The 12,896-nt window shown below is 40.8% G+C and overlaps 1 protein-coding gene across 1 annotated transcript in view; it reads left to right on the top strand.

The window, feature by feature from the left end:
• Nucleotides 1-12,896, top strand: part of URB1 (URB1 ribosome biogenesis homolog) — a 52,210-nt gene that overhangs the window by 14,751 nt on the left and 24,563 nt on the right. The window contains 9 exon segments of the mRNA XM_061359049.1: nucleotides 846-968; nucleotides 3,136-3,248; nucleotides 4,486-4,605; nucleotides 7,528-7,644; nucleotides 8,286-8,424; nucleotides 9,554-9,724; nucleotides 10,965-11,161; nucleotides 11,720-11,944; nucleotides 12,485-12,664. Of these exon segments, the coding sequence (XP_061215033.1) occupies nucleotides 846-968; nucleotides 3,136-3,248; nucleotides 4,486-4,605; nucleotides 7,528-7,644; nucleotides 8,286-8,424; nucleotides 9,554-9,724; nucleotides 10,965-11,161; nucleotides 11,720-11,944; nucleotides 12,485-12,664 (1,385 nt within the window).

The following is a 12,896-nucleotide window of genomic DNA, read 5'->3' as shown; positions in this document are numbered from 1 at the left end:
TTTTTTAATGGGAGCTGAGACTCTGCAAACAAAGGCAAAGTTTATGCATGGCATCCATCCAGTTCTTCATAGTTCCCTGAAGGAGATCCAGTTAACAGGAAAAAAGTAGGTGTTAAAAAAGTTTTGGCTGCCCTTCATTTATTTTGCTTGCTTTCGTTAGTGACTGGATAACAAGTAGCTTTTATGCATCCTCACGTTATAAACTAAAAGAATATTTAACTGCTGAGATATCTTTTCCTAAGAAGTAAACAGCTGCCTTAACTGGGGTTGATGTTTCTCTCATACTTGTCATCCTTTTGCCAAGAGGTCACATTCAGAAAGGTATTATTTTGAAAGAGGGAAGGGAAAGAAAATGACCTTTAAGTGAAGTGATAAATTACTAACAAATTAGTTTATTGTCTCCTGCACTTCTGCAATCAAACCTACCTGGCATTAGGTAAGAATAGTGTCCCTGGCAACCAGCAATGTGAACATATCTTTCCCTTCCCTTTTTTCCCCTCTTGTTTAGCCTTAAAGAGCAGTGAGACTGACTGTATTCTTACAGCGAGTGTTAAAATGTTGAGATTGTCTTTAAAATCAAATTATAAATGACAACTGCCAACTTAAGCACTGAATAAGCCGATTTAGTTTTAAAAGTATTCATGCAGAAATGCTACGGAAGGAAACTGGGGATTCTCTGGTTGGGGTTTTTTCCATTTCTTCTTGTTAGTGAGGAAGATAACACATAATTTCATAGGAAGTCAACTGGAAATACATGAGTAATTCTCATGTTGGGTAATGTAGGTGCTACACTGTTTTTTTGGTATGAAGGAAGGAGAAACTAATTAGGTAAACACTTTGTTTAGGTTCAGATGATGCCGAGACACTGTTTCTGAAAGCTGCATTGCTTCAGGTCATATGCCTTTATCAGAAGGTTGTGCCCCACTTGGTAGCACGGAGCAACTTTGATTTTAGCAAGCTGCTAAAAGGTATGTGATGGGTATTTCTATTACCTTCATTGTTTTCTCTGGCTATTTATGAAGTCCACAGGAGAGAGGAATGTTTGCTTTTCTGTGTACATAGAGAAAGAATTGGTTTCTAGAAGTAACCAATTATAGTTTCTTCATTGTGTTGACATCTATTGTTGGTATTTCTGCAGTTCTCTGGCACTGTGCTCTCCTAAATTCCATAGCTGCTCTGCTACACTCAGTTGTTGTAAGTGGTAGGTTGTGCTACAGTTTTCCTCTTTGTGTGTCATCTTCTTGCAAATATTTGGTCTTTGTGTGGCTTTGGTTCTACAGTTTCTGAGAAAGATATATGTCCAACTCTTAATGAGATGTAGGTGTGTAATGCTCCTAGACTGATGTCAACAATCTCAACATAAGAAAGCTATTTCCAAACTCTTATTTGCCAGAATAATACAGATGTTTGGTTGTTGGCTTTTTTTTTAACAGGATAGGTCACAGAAAGTTTGGGGTGGGGGAGAAGCATGCACCAATTCACCAGTCTCCTCTGAAAGTCTTTTTAACATTCAAGTATTTTTTCCATTTGCTGTGTTTTTAATTTATTATATCATGGTTTGGTAGTTTGTGGGAAGAAGAACGTTATTCTGTATGGTGTTACCTCCCATGGAAAATCTATATGAGGAAGCACTTCAGCAAAACTGTTTTATTTTTGTTTCTGATGTAATGTCCACAGAGGGTATTCCTCTTCATGCACCAGAAGTAAATAGAGATGTTCTGTACCTGTACCTTGATGCAGGAAGGATGATGAGCCACAAACTGTGGGCTGTGGGCAAGCTCCTACAATACTGCTTATGGTACAATAAATACAGCTGTTTAAAATTGAGATTGGAGAAGACAACAAAATGTTGTTTGGGCATCACTGCTGCCTGAGTGCCACCAGAGCTTGTACACCACCCAACTAGAGCAACTATCTGTAGTTTAGGCACATCTGGGATGCGTAAGGATAGCAGTTATGTAAATGCCTTGATTAAAGTCCACCAGGGAAAAAGGGTCTTTAAAGAACTCCCCTCCCTCTAAATCATCTGGCGTAAGTGTATCGTTTTTCCTCCCTGTCAAAGCATATTTGATTGGTTTTTATACTTGGTGACTTATCAAATCATATACTCTGTTAATCCCATTATTTCTTGTATTGTTCTGCTTTTCTCAAAATGGACAAAAAGCAGGACACCTTTTTATGAATCACAGATCTCCTGGAGGGTATGTTTTGTTGCAGTATCAAATAATCAAGTTGAACAGGCTGGAAAATAAAGCGTCATTCTCAAACAAAGTAATGAAGTGAGCCTGGATATTAATTTTGATGAAAGAAGATATGGTAGAAAATGATGGTATAAATTAATCATGTAACTTTGTTCTCTCAAATGCCAGTTTGAGAGTTCTGTTGTTCCTTCCCCTCACCCTGATTAAAACATACACTCCAAAGGCAGCGTGTTTTCCACCTTGTAACAATATGTTTAAACAGCTGGTACAGTTTTATTTGGTTTTACTGTCAGCTAGATTTTGTAGTGACTTTGAAAAATTTACTGTTCTCTGTAATGTGGACCACAAGATAGTACACAGACTATGGAAAGCACACTGACACCAAAGCTTTATATAGCTGATCTCTGTATGTAACTGAACTGCAGCTAAAGTCTGGGCAAGTCAGTTTTTGGAGCGCACTGAGGATCCCAGCACAGCTTTGTGACCTCTAAGGTGAATAATTCTGAGGTCATGCCACAGCAGTTGTTATGAGCATATGACAGAAGTGATGGAGAGACACAAGGGTAAAGTTCCACTACCTGTAGCAAATATTCTAATACTCTAAGCATTAAGATTTGTTACTGACATAAATTCTCTATTTTGGTTTCCAGTTTATCCATCCTTTTTACATCCTGTAGGACACAGCTGATAGATTTTGTATTCCATTGCACTAGTGATGGCTTGTGCAAGGGGCAGGTGTTACCACTCTGAGGGCTGGATTCCAGCCTTAGTTTGGCCAAACAGTCATAGTGTGTTTGGGGATCTCATGTTGTGAAAATTTGTGGATTGCCAGCTTACCTCACACTGGTGGTTTGAAGCCCTAAATGACTAATGTTCCTAAGATCTCAGGAAGATATACCAAAATAAAGTTAATTGTAATGCTTTCAAACCTTAGGTATCGTCACTGAAAAGGGCCTTCGAGAGGAGGTCCCTCCTGTGCTGCAGCACCATATACTGAAAGTGGCTTTGGAACTTCCTGCAAATAAATTTGCCTGGTTCAGAGTACAGGTAAGAGACTTCACAGCAGGTTTATGTTTCTTTGGCATGCTGTCCTCAAATCTTTACATCTGGCACTGCCTAGTTGTAAACTAGTCCCAGTCCAGTTGCTTTAGGAGGTGACCCTTTTGTAAAACCAGCAGGAATTATAGTCTTAGTACTAGTGAAGAATCCTTTCGGAGATTAAAAGTTTTTCTGCAAGGACAGAAATTTTTGCCTCCCTGGTTAGGGCTGGATAAGGTTCCTTCAGCTCTTCTTGTCTGGAGAGGGGCATGAGTGAGAATTTGCTGGTTTCCACTCATGTGGGAAGCCTGAAATTTCACTCCAAGGAAATGAGCTGCTGAGAGGAGCCAGCCCAGCCTGGGGTGGCTGGGTTTGACGTTTGTTAAGACTGTCTCTCCACTCCATAATTACTGGAAACCTTGAGGCCCCCTCCTCTTTTTTTTACTGCAGCCTTGTAAAAAAAACATGCTGTAGAGGGCCTGGTTTTTATGTTTAGAGAAAGAAGTGGGGCTAGCTCTGGGGGGGAAGCAGAAACCCCCATGGGTATTGTGACTGTGACCCTGCGTTTTAGGATATTTTCTGCCCCCTCCAGTTTGTGATAAAGGAAGAGCGAGGAGGGGTAAGAGCAAGCAAAGCAAAACCTGGAAATGGGCAAAGAAGCTACAGTATTTTCTTGTGGCTTTGCCCTTTGGGTGTAGACAGGTTTTAACTGAAAAGAGAAAAGCCAAATCTGGCAATATTACAGAGGGTTATGGTTGTTAGACATCAAATACAAGTCAGTGAGAAAAGCAGGAGAGATGGCAGAAGGGTTGTCGCTTGATGTTCGGGTAGTGTTCAGCATCCCTGTGACTTGCATTGTTTTCCTTTTCTTTAGGGATCAGCCTTTTAAATTACTACATTTCTTGTTCAGACAGTACTTGTAGGAAATCTGAATTCCTGGAGATAACAGAAGTAGAAGAATAGATGACTGGGGAGGAAGGTGGCTTTATCTTGGGCTCTTGTATTTTGGGCCCTTGTATTAGTTGGTGTTTCTGTTACTCCTCTCTTCTTCCACTTTCCAAAAAGCAATTGTGGTGATTTTTTTGTGGCTCACTGAATGCAAAGTAGTATAAACGATCCCATTCATTTCCGGCCTTCCTATATTTGGGCAGAACTATAAAATAATGTGTTACGTACCTGCTTCAGTGCAATGTAATCCTGTACAGTGTTGCTGTGCCAGGGAAATTTTAGTTTATTTTTCTTTCAGGATGTCTCTGAGACAGAGAAGGTATCTGGTGAAAAATCAGTGTTCTATTTACTGATGAAAATGTTTGTTACAAGTAACCATTCTCATCTGAAAATTTCAACCAAAAAACTGATCGTCAAGGTAAGCGTTTGATCTGCAATACCAGGATATTCACTATATTCCATTGGTCTGAAATTTCAGAATTGTGCATTTTTTTTCTTAAAGCATATACCTTTACTGTGCATAGTTGTGTAGCCAATAGAGTCATATTTTGATGACTGTCCTTGGAATTTGCTGTCAAATAACTACCTGTTAAATAATAATTGTATGAAAGTAAATGCTGTCGACTGAATTTGCTGCCACAGTTGTCAGAATAGTAAGGAAAATGTCTTTAATGTTTGCCCACCTCCTAGGCTGAATTAGTTGTGATACTGTAATAAATCACTGCAGTTTGTGCCTGCAAAGGTCTTGACATGGATCAAGAAGAGATGATTATTTTTTTTTTTATTTTTATTTTAATCTTCTAAGTCCTGAACAGGGCTCCTTGAGCAGTGTTCCATGCTAATAGTGCTATACAAGTTTGTATACAGCTTTATGCACTGAATTTCTGTGTTTAGCTTCAACCACAGGGTGCAGCTGTAATGTTGAAGACACTAAAGTAAAGTTAGAGTAATTGAATTAGGTTTTAGTTGGCCTTGATCCCTGCAAGGGGTTAAAGTCAGGCTAACTTTGTCTCGCAGTAACTAATACCTCAATCAAAAGCTACCTGGTACAGTTTTTCTGGTGTATTTAGATTCTTTTGCTGAGCGGAGATGTGGGCTGCCTGACTCATTCTTGTTTCCTCTTTTAGATTCAGTCCATTTCATTTTCTCTGAAGAGAACACAGGAGCAGTGGAGTTAGGGCAGTTATGTCAGCAGAAAGGCTGCTAAGAATAGATGTTAATGAGTGTGTTTTGCTTATTTTTCAACACAGCGCCATATAATTGGAAGGCATGTTTTTGGATTTCACATTCTGTTCCTGCCTGTTTTCATGAGAGCTGCAAGTGTATTTTTACTTTGAGACTGCCAAAAATAGTTAATTACTTAAAAATGAATCTTTTTCTTTTTTTTTTGTTTCCCCTTTCTTTAAATGAATTATCCTGTCAGATTACTGTAAGCAGCAGTGTTATTTTTGTAGCTGCTGGTGGTGTACACAGAGTAAACGTAGAGCAAATGAGCTGTGATAGCTTCCTTTTTTTGTGTGTGTATGTGTAGAAACAAAAGCACAGATCCCACGTAACTGCAGTCATTTAGCGTAGGTGCCAGGGTTGGGAAGCTGGTGAAGGTTTCTGCTCTTGTTGAGAGGGAGGGTCAGACAGTTCTACCATCGTGCAGTTCAAATCACTTGTCATCTGGATTGTCCTTCAGACAGCTTCTCCTCCTTCTTTTCCCTCGTCCTCCTCTTTAATTTTACAGACAGAACATAGGGTCACCAAGTTCCTAATTTGGACACCTGAGATAAGGTGCTGAATTTAGAGAGCATGAAAGTGGGCAAAATTTCTAAATATGTTAATGACTGATACTTGAATGTGGTAAAATTGTGTCTACCTCACCACCCACAGCATCTATGAGTATGCCTACATTTTTCTCTGGACTTCACTGTTGTCATGACTCACTGTTCATTTATTTGACTGTTTACCCATCTGCTCAACTCTTCTAAGGGCAAGTAGCCTGGTTTAGATTTAATTTAGCAATGTTTTTCCTTTATATTACATCAGAAGTTTTCAGAAGCCTTCCTACAGTCACCTCTTAAGAGTATGTTGCCTTTTTTTTAATGGCTGTAATGGTATAATGCTTGCTCCCCTGATATAAGATTTACTAAGGTGAAGGGAATGGATGCTTTGTGTTCAGGCAGCTTTGACCTCAGTAGAGTTTTTGCTGACTGACAACACAAGGACTTCATAGGATCACAGAAGGGTTTGGATTGGAAGAGATCTTAAAGCTCATCTAATTCCAACCCCCCCGCCATGGGCAGGACACCTTCCACTAGACCAGGTTGCTTCAAGCCCTGTCCAACCTGGCCTTGAGCACTGCCAGGGATGGGGCAGCCACAGCTTCTCTGGACAGTGTGGTCTATGATTCTAAGACGGACTGGCCCTCGCTGTGGCTCTGTGCTGTAGCTTCCCCTCTTCTGTGTCACTGCACCACAGGCCTTGAGCAGTGAAGCAGAAGAGGTGCTGCTGCAGTGAGCAGCATTGCAGGTAGCACTATGGCTTCTAGGTCTGGTGCATATGGCCCCAGCATGTGCTTGATTCCTGTGTCTCAGGTGCTTATAGAAGTCTTGTATTCCAAATGCATGGAATGCACATTCATGTGAATTGCCTTGTGCTCACTGCCTGATCCGGTGAATAGGTGTTTGCAGCATACTTGAATGGAGTACACATGGGATCCATACCATACACATGGTCAGTGTGAGGGCAAGAACCAAATGGAATTGTATTGAATTTGTGCAGCAGGCAGCAGGTGAGAGGAAGAGAGGCTCTGAGAAGACAGGAGCAGAAGTTGCTCTCATCTGATTTTCCCAGTTGTGAGAGAGTAAGCCATGTTTTGCCTCGTGCTTTGGTCATTCGTAATGCACTCCTATCTCCGCCCCAGGACTGCTTCTTGCCCTGTTCCTGCAGTGCCTGTGCATGTCTGGGAGAGCTCTGGGTTTCATTTGTCAGCTGTGACAGAGTCATGCTTCAACTGTTGATTTTGCTGAGAGCGCAGTAAGAAAACAGCCATAATTAAGATACTAGGCCTTGGTCCTTGTCACAATGAGGCCAGTTGATACAGTCATGGGAGATTTTGTTTTAAAAAATGCATTTGTTTTTACCCTTTGTTATGCAGTTTGAGTGGTCCTAGTGAGTGGGAATAAGGCCTCTTGGACTGAGGGGTGAGAATGACAAATATTTTTCATACCTGTTCTTCTTTTCTTTCCAAGAACAAAACATGAAGTTGCTATACTAAAAGGTCTGTGCTTTTTTGGGGTTTTGTATTTTAGTAGTTTTGGGGTTTTTATCCCACCTTTGGTTTTCTGGACAGGTTTTACGTGACAGTGGAGTGTTTGAGTACACGTGGAAGGAACTTTCAGTGTGGCTGGAACACTTGGATAATACAAAAGAAGACAAAAAGGAAGCAGTGATTCAGTTTTTGGAAAGGGTAACAACTGTTCAAATTAGCTGGATAAACAATGCCAAGAATAGAAGTAATGGAAACTAATGATTTTGTTGCTATTGTTGAGTAACCTGTCAAAGATTGGTAAATGAATTCTGAGAAAAACAATGTTTGTAATTCTTTATACAGAGCTGACATCTTTCTTGGTTTGGGTGGGAGGACAGTGAAATGATTTGTAGGAAAATTAAATCCAGAAGTACGATTTGTTATTACAGCATTGTTGATAAAAGGGTAGAGTAGGTGCCTGGCAATAATCTGACCTGCCAAAATTATCCGACCTAAGTAAATGATAATCTTTTACAAGAAAACTTGACATTTCCTGTTTACTCTTAAGGATGTTGAATGCCCAGTGTTTCCTTTTCATTGCAGTTTCTTCAGGGATTCAGTATGTGGTAGCACTTTGGGTACGAAATTGCAGTGGACATTTCTCTATTCATTTGACCCACTGTCCCATATACAGCAGCAGTAACCATAGGCAGATTCTTGTAGAACTATATAGAAGCTGTCCTCCTAAAACTTTCCCAGCTTCCAACTGCTTTTAGCACATGGTCTTTCTTAACAAGATGTGGGTCCTGTAGGCATAACAGCCTGTGTACTTATGTTTCTTTCTCAACCTTTGTTAACAGATCCTGTTGAAACTGGTGACCAACCCCTATCCGTATACAGATAAAGCAGCAGACCTTGTTCAGGAAGCAAGTATGCTCCAAGTTAATATGCTCAAACAAGATTCTGATAATGTCAGCATCCCCATCTCTCACATCGATGGTATGTGTCAATTTTCTTCACAGCAGAGAATTTCAAGGTCTTGTGCTGAGTTTTCTAGCTCTGATCTGCAAACTGAAGACTGATAACTGTAGAAATCCTGCTTAGGTAAGGACCTACAGGATTGATCCCTCCAGTTGTATTTAGTATGAGAAGCAGAAGTCTGAATTGCAAAGTTACTGTTTCACCTCCAGAAGTAATTGCTGATGCAGTTACACCATTTGAACAGTATTTTAAACCTCTTTGCAGGCTCCTGGAGCAGCATTTTCTAACTAAAATGAAAACAATTGCAATTTTTTTCTCCAGGGCTGCTCATATCTGTTCATCCAGGAGGAAGGAGCTGGGGTCCCCAGAGAACTGTTTTACTCCCAGGCACCAAGATAGACTTTTGCTGCTCCTGCTTTCTGGACTCACAGCATTACTGCAGTTGTGCATTACCTGCACAATTCAAAATTGTGCAGATGTGGACACTTGGACAAGTTACTGTGCACTAATTTACCATAGCTCTTCTGCTAAACAGTCAATGTGTAGAATTTTACAGTACATAAATGTAAGATAATTGAGGCAGCTTAAGTACCAGATGGATCAGTTCCCTTGAGTTGGCTGTATTGCAGAGATATAATGCCAGCCACAGAATAAATTGCATCTTCTTCATATGTTAAAGATGCCTGACTCTGTCATGACCAAGATTTGGTTCCCTGGCCATGTAGAGCTGAGAAACTCTTCAAGGACTGCTCAGGATGTTCTTTTAATAGGAAGGTAGCTGCTTCCTTCATACTTCCACCCCCACCCCCCCCAGCCCCGTACACATTTCCTGTCGCTGTTATGCTCTGATAGTCCTTACCTAATACAATCATGATAGCAGTAGGTGATGCACCTCTTCCCTTCCCTTTCTTCTGCCAGCTGGACAGCAGTGTCGAAAGGCAAAAAGTAAAGTTAAGCACGTAGTAGGAGACAGTGATTTTTTACAATTGCATTTACAGTTTCATTGCTAGACAAACGTGTCTCTTACCCTTTTTTCTGCTTTGGGAATTCAGAAGATGCCTTGTATTCCTCTAGTGCTGGATTCTGCCTCTGTTGTTTTTTAGTTAGTCTGAATCTTCTGCTTACATTTTTTTTCTTCACTTAATAGATGTTCTGGATATGGTGGATGTCCTTATTGAGGGCAGTGATGACTTAGATGAAGAAATTGGGTTCACTTTAAATGAAGACATGATTATCCAAACATTTCCATTCAGTGCTGTTGTCCCTGCTGCATTAGAAGCCAGGAATATGTTGTTGCTTCAGACTGAAAATGGAACAGGTACAGACTTTTTTTTCTATGTATTGTCTATGATGGTGGAATGCAAGTGGAGGGTTTGGGTTTTTTTCATTTTTTACCCAATGATCTCCTCAGGGCATTTTATCTTCATTGCAAGCAGGAGGAGGTGCAAATAGATGGTGTTCCCTGCTCAAGAAAAGCATTAAAGCTTATGAGATGCTTCTGTCCTTTTTTTCCTGACCCTAAAGAAGCTTGCTTTTGGTTTCCTGAGTAGGGAAAATCAGTGGAAACGCAGGCATTCTATAAGCTGTCATTTGACTCTAGGGAGTCCCTACTGTGGGAAAACAAACTTGCCCAGGTTAGAAAAAGGGAACCCACCTTTCTCCTGTGAGATGCAGGGAAGTGGAGGAGGGAAATGAGCCCCAGCTCTGAGTGTAGTATAGAGGGAACTGAGGAGCAATGTTCCTGCATTGACAATCTTGGCCTGGAAACAGCTGTGCTTTGGTAACAGAGTATTTTAAGCACAGAGTATGCAGATCACAAGAGGATGGTAGTTTCAATGGCTGTAGGCAGCTCTTCCACTGAGACCAGTCAGCAGGGGAGAGAGGACTGGGTTGTTGAATGAAAGGATGCTTTTTTTCCAAAGAAGATTTCATCAGAGGCAGAGCTTCAGGGGTGAACATTGAAGAGTTCTACCACCTCCTCGAGAAAAGGATTGGTGGAGTAAGGAGTCACAGGGGCAGCAATTGGCCTCAGCAGGATTTGTCAACCCCACAGCACCTCCCTAAGTCCTGTGTATATTTGGCTGTTGTGTAGAACATGGGGTGGAACTGAAAGTCACAGTTCTGGAAGAATATCCTCCATATTTAACCAGTGTGTGCTAAACCTGGCTGTTTCCCCTTTCCCAGAACAAATCAATTCTCTTAGGTGGTGGTTAGCTGGGATCCTTATCCATCAAAGTTCAGACAAGTTTAGCACAATACAGTGAAGGTGGAGTTAGTTTTATGCTTGTCTGGAAGGAAACAGGCCAACCTGAGCAGTTTTCTTAAAGTGGTTATTATTAACTTCAACAAGGAGTACTGTATGGGGGATTTTCCCAGATACCTCAAAGGGCCAGAAACAGTTGTCTAGTTATCATGATCACCTTTTAATGCTATTCAGTACTTTTCTAAATGGTGCTATTTGGCCTGTTGCCCAGGCCTTAAGGAAGGAGGGTTGCCCTAGTGTCTGTGCTCATGCGGATTTCTTCTGTCAACAGAAGTTTTTTATTTTGCTTTTCTAGGAGCACACATCGTAGAGTATCTTGTTGCTGTTTTCACTGACCTCCTGCACTCTCAGAGAGAACCCCTTGCCCTCTGTTTGATGTTCCAGCTCTATGATAAAGATCTGCAGTCCCTGAAAGTTTCTAAGTATCCTCAGCTCTACCGATTTAACCAATACTATAAACTCTGGATACCCCAGCAATCTCAGGAACCTGTGGTATGGAATATCTGAAGTAATTTGAATGCTTAGGCCAGTATTACCTCACAGTGTATAAAGGCTACATTTCTATCAGAAAGTGCATCTACATTAAGCTAATTCTGTATTGCTTCTTAATCACACTGAGACACAAGTTTGCTCAAGGTCTTTTCTCTGACAATGCAAAAGGTCTTTGTTGTGTTTGGGAAGTGAAGCCAGGGCTTAAAGAATGTACCCAGTCACCCAGACTACAGCTCTTTGTCAGGCACAGTGTAGCATAATGTGTGATGTGGCCCAAGAAGCCAGTTTATGGTGGCTGGAGTTCACCCAGGTGTGGGTTGGGAATGTATTGACTAGCTGTACTGGGTGCTGTATTTATGTTAACCCAGCAGTAACCATGTGCAGATTCCCCATGGGACACTTTGGAATAGCTCTGTGATAGCAGGACTGTACACATGTGCTCCTGAATCTTCAGTCCCAGTTTCAGCACAGAGCTCATTTCAAAACCAAGGGAACTGGAGAAACTTCTGATTAATTTTCATTTTTATTTTTCTCTTAATTTTTTTCAATTTCAAACAGTTTAAAAAACCCAAAGGGGTATGCAAAGAACCTGCTGTGGCCCTGGATTCTGTATTTACAACTTTGCTAAGAGAAGCCTATGAAAGAGGAAGCAGTACCTTACTGGAAGATGATATCCAAACAAAATTGAGAGACTTGGCTTCCCAGCTCCCACCTGAACAGCTTTTGTTAGGAGTAAAGCATGTGTTGCTATACCTGAAATCCACAGTGGAGAACTTCGGCAATGTAAGAGCAATATTGTGATGATACTGGGGTTCATTTGTTTTATTTTAATGCAGAAAATACTAATTTTACTTGGCTATTAAAACTTAAGGATCCAGTTCTGCAGCTTTTCTGTGTACTCAGCCCTCACTGAGGGTGTAGAGCACCAGACAGACTTGTATCTAATTCGTAAACAAATATCTGTCCTCTAATTGTTGAGGAGTTTTGGATTTGGTTTGCATGGGTTACCTTACTGATCTGTGCGTAGTGCGTAGATACTCCCAATTTAATCCAGTTCCTGGGCCTCCGTAAGAAGCCTTTCCAGAGGGTGAAATTCACTATTTTGTGTTACAGCAGAAGTCAACGTATAGACGAAAGTCTATTAAATATTTGACAACCTGAGACTTTTCTTAGAATCATGTTTCTACAGGGAGAGTGATTCCTTCCCCTCAGAAAGACTGTAATCTGGGAAGTTCGTAGTTGATTTCTGTTCATGTTGGATAATTATCCTTCTGTTCCCATCCTTCTCTTTTCTCAAGTTCTGAGGTGTCTGTATTTTCACAGCTAAGTAAAACTTTTGGTCCTAACCTTATTGACCTCTATGTGGACCTGCTGAACAGCTGCTTGTGCCGGGGAAATCAGATAGAGTTAAATAATCAGCAGAAACGAGAAGAGCAACGAACTGAATCAGATCTGTTTATGGATGAGGAAGCTCTGATTACAGAGGAGTCTTCAAATGACAAGGTACCAAATCCCTTGATGCACAGGCCAGAATCTCACCTGTCAGTAAACTTTGATTTGATTTATTCTGTACGGAAATAGTCCTAGGTTTTGCTGAGCCATTAACTAAAGCAAATGATCTTACACACAAGCAATTTTGAGCACAAATTAAGTTGCTATATTTTCAACAATCACCAAAACATGGAACTGACTAAACTTGATGGAGAGCAGGGGATGTAACAGGGATCAGGCTTTG

The sequence above is a fragment of the Neopsephotus bourkii genome, unplaced genomic scaffold, assembly GCF_033783945.1.
Source record: "Neopsephotus bourkii isolate Nb327-2 ecotype Australia unplaced genomic scaffold, CSIRO-AGI_Nbou_v1 NB_962, whole genome shotgun sequence".
NCBI classification, from domain to species: domain Eukaryota; kingdom Metazoa; phylum Chordata; class Aves; order Psittaciformes; family Psittacidae; genus Neopsephotus; species Neopsephotus bourkii.
This window is presented reverse-complemented; position numbering and strand designations above follow the sequence as displayed.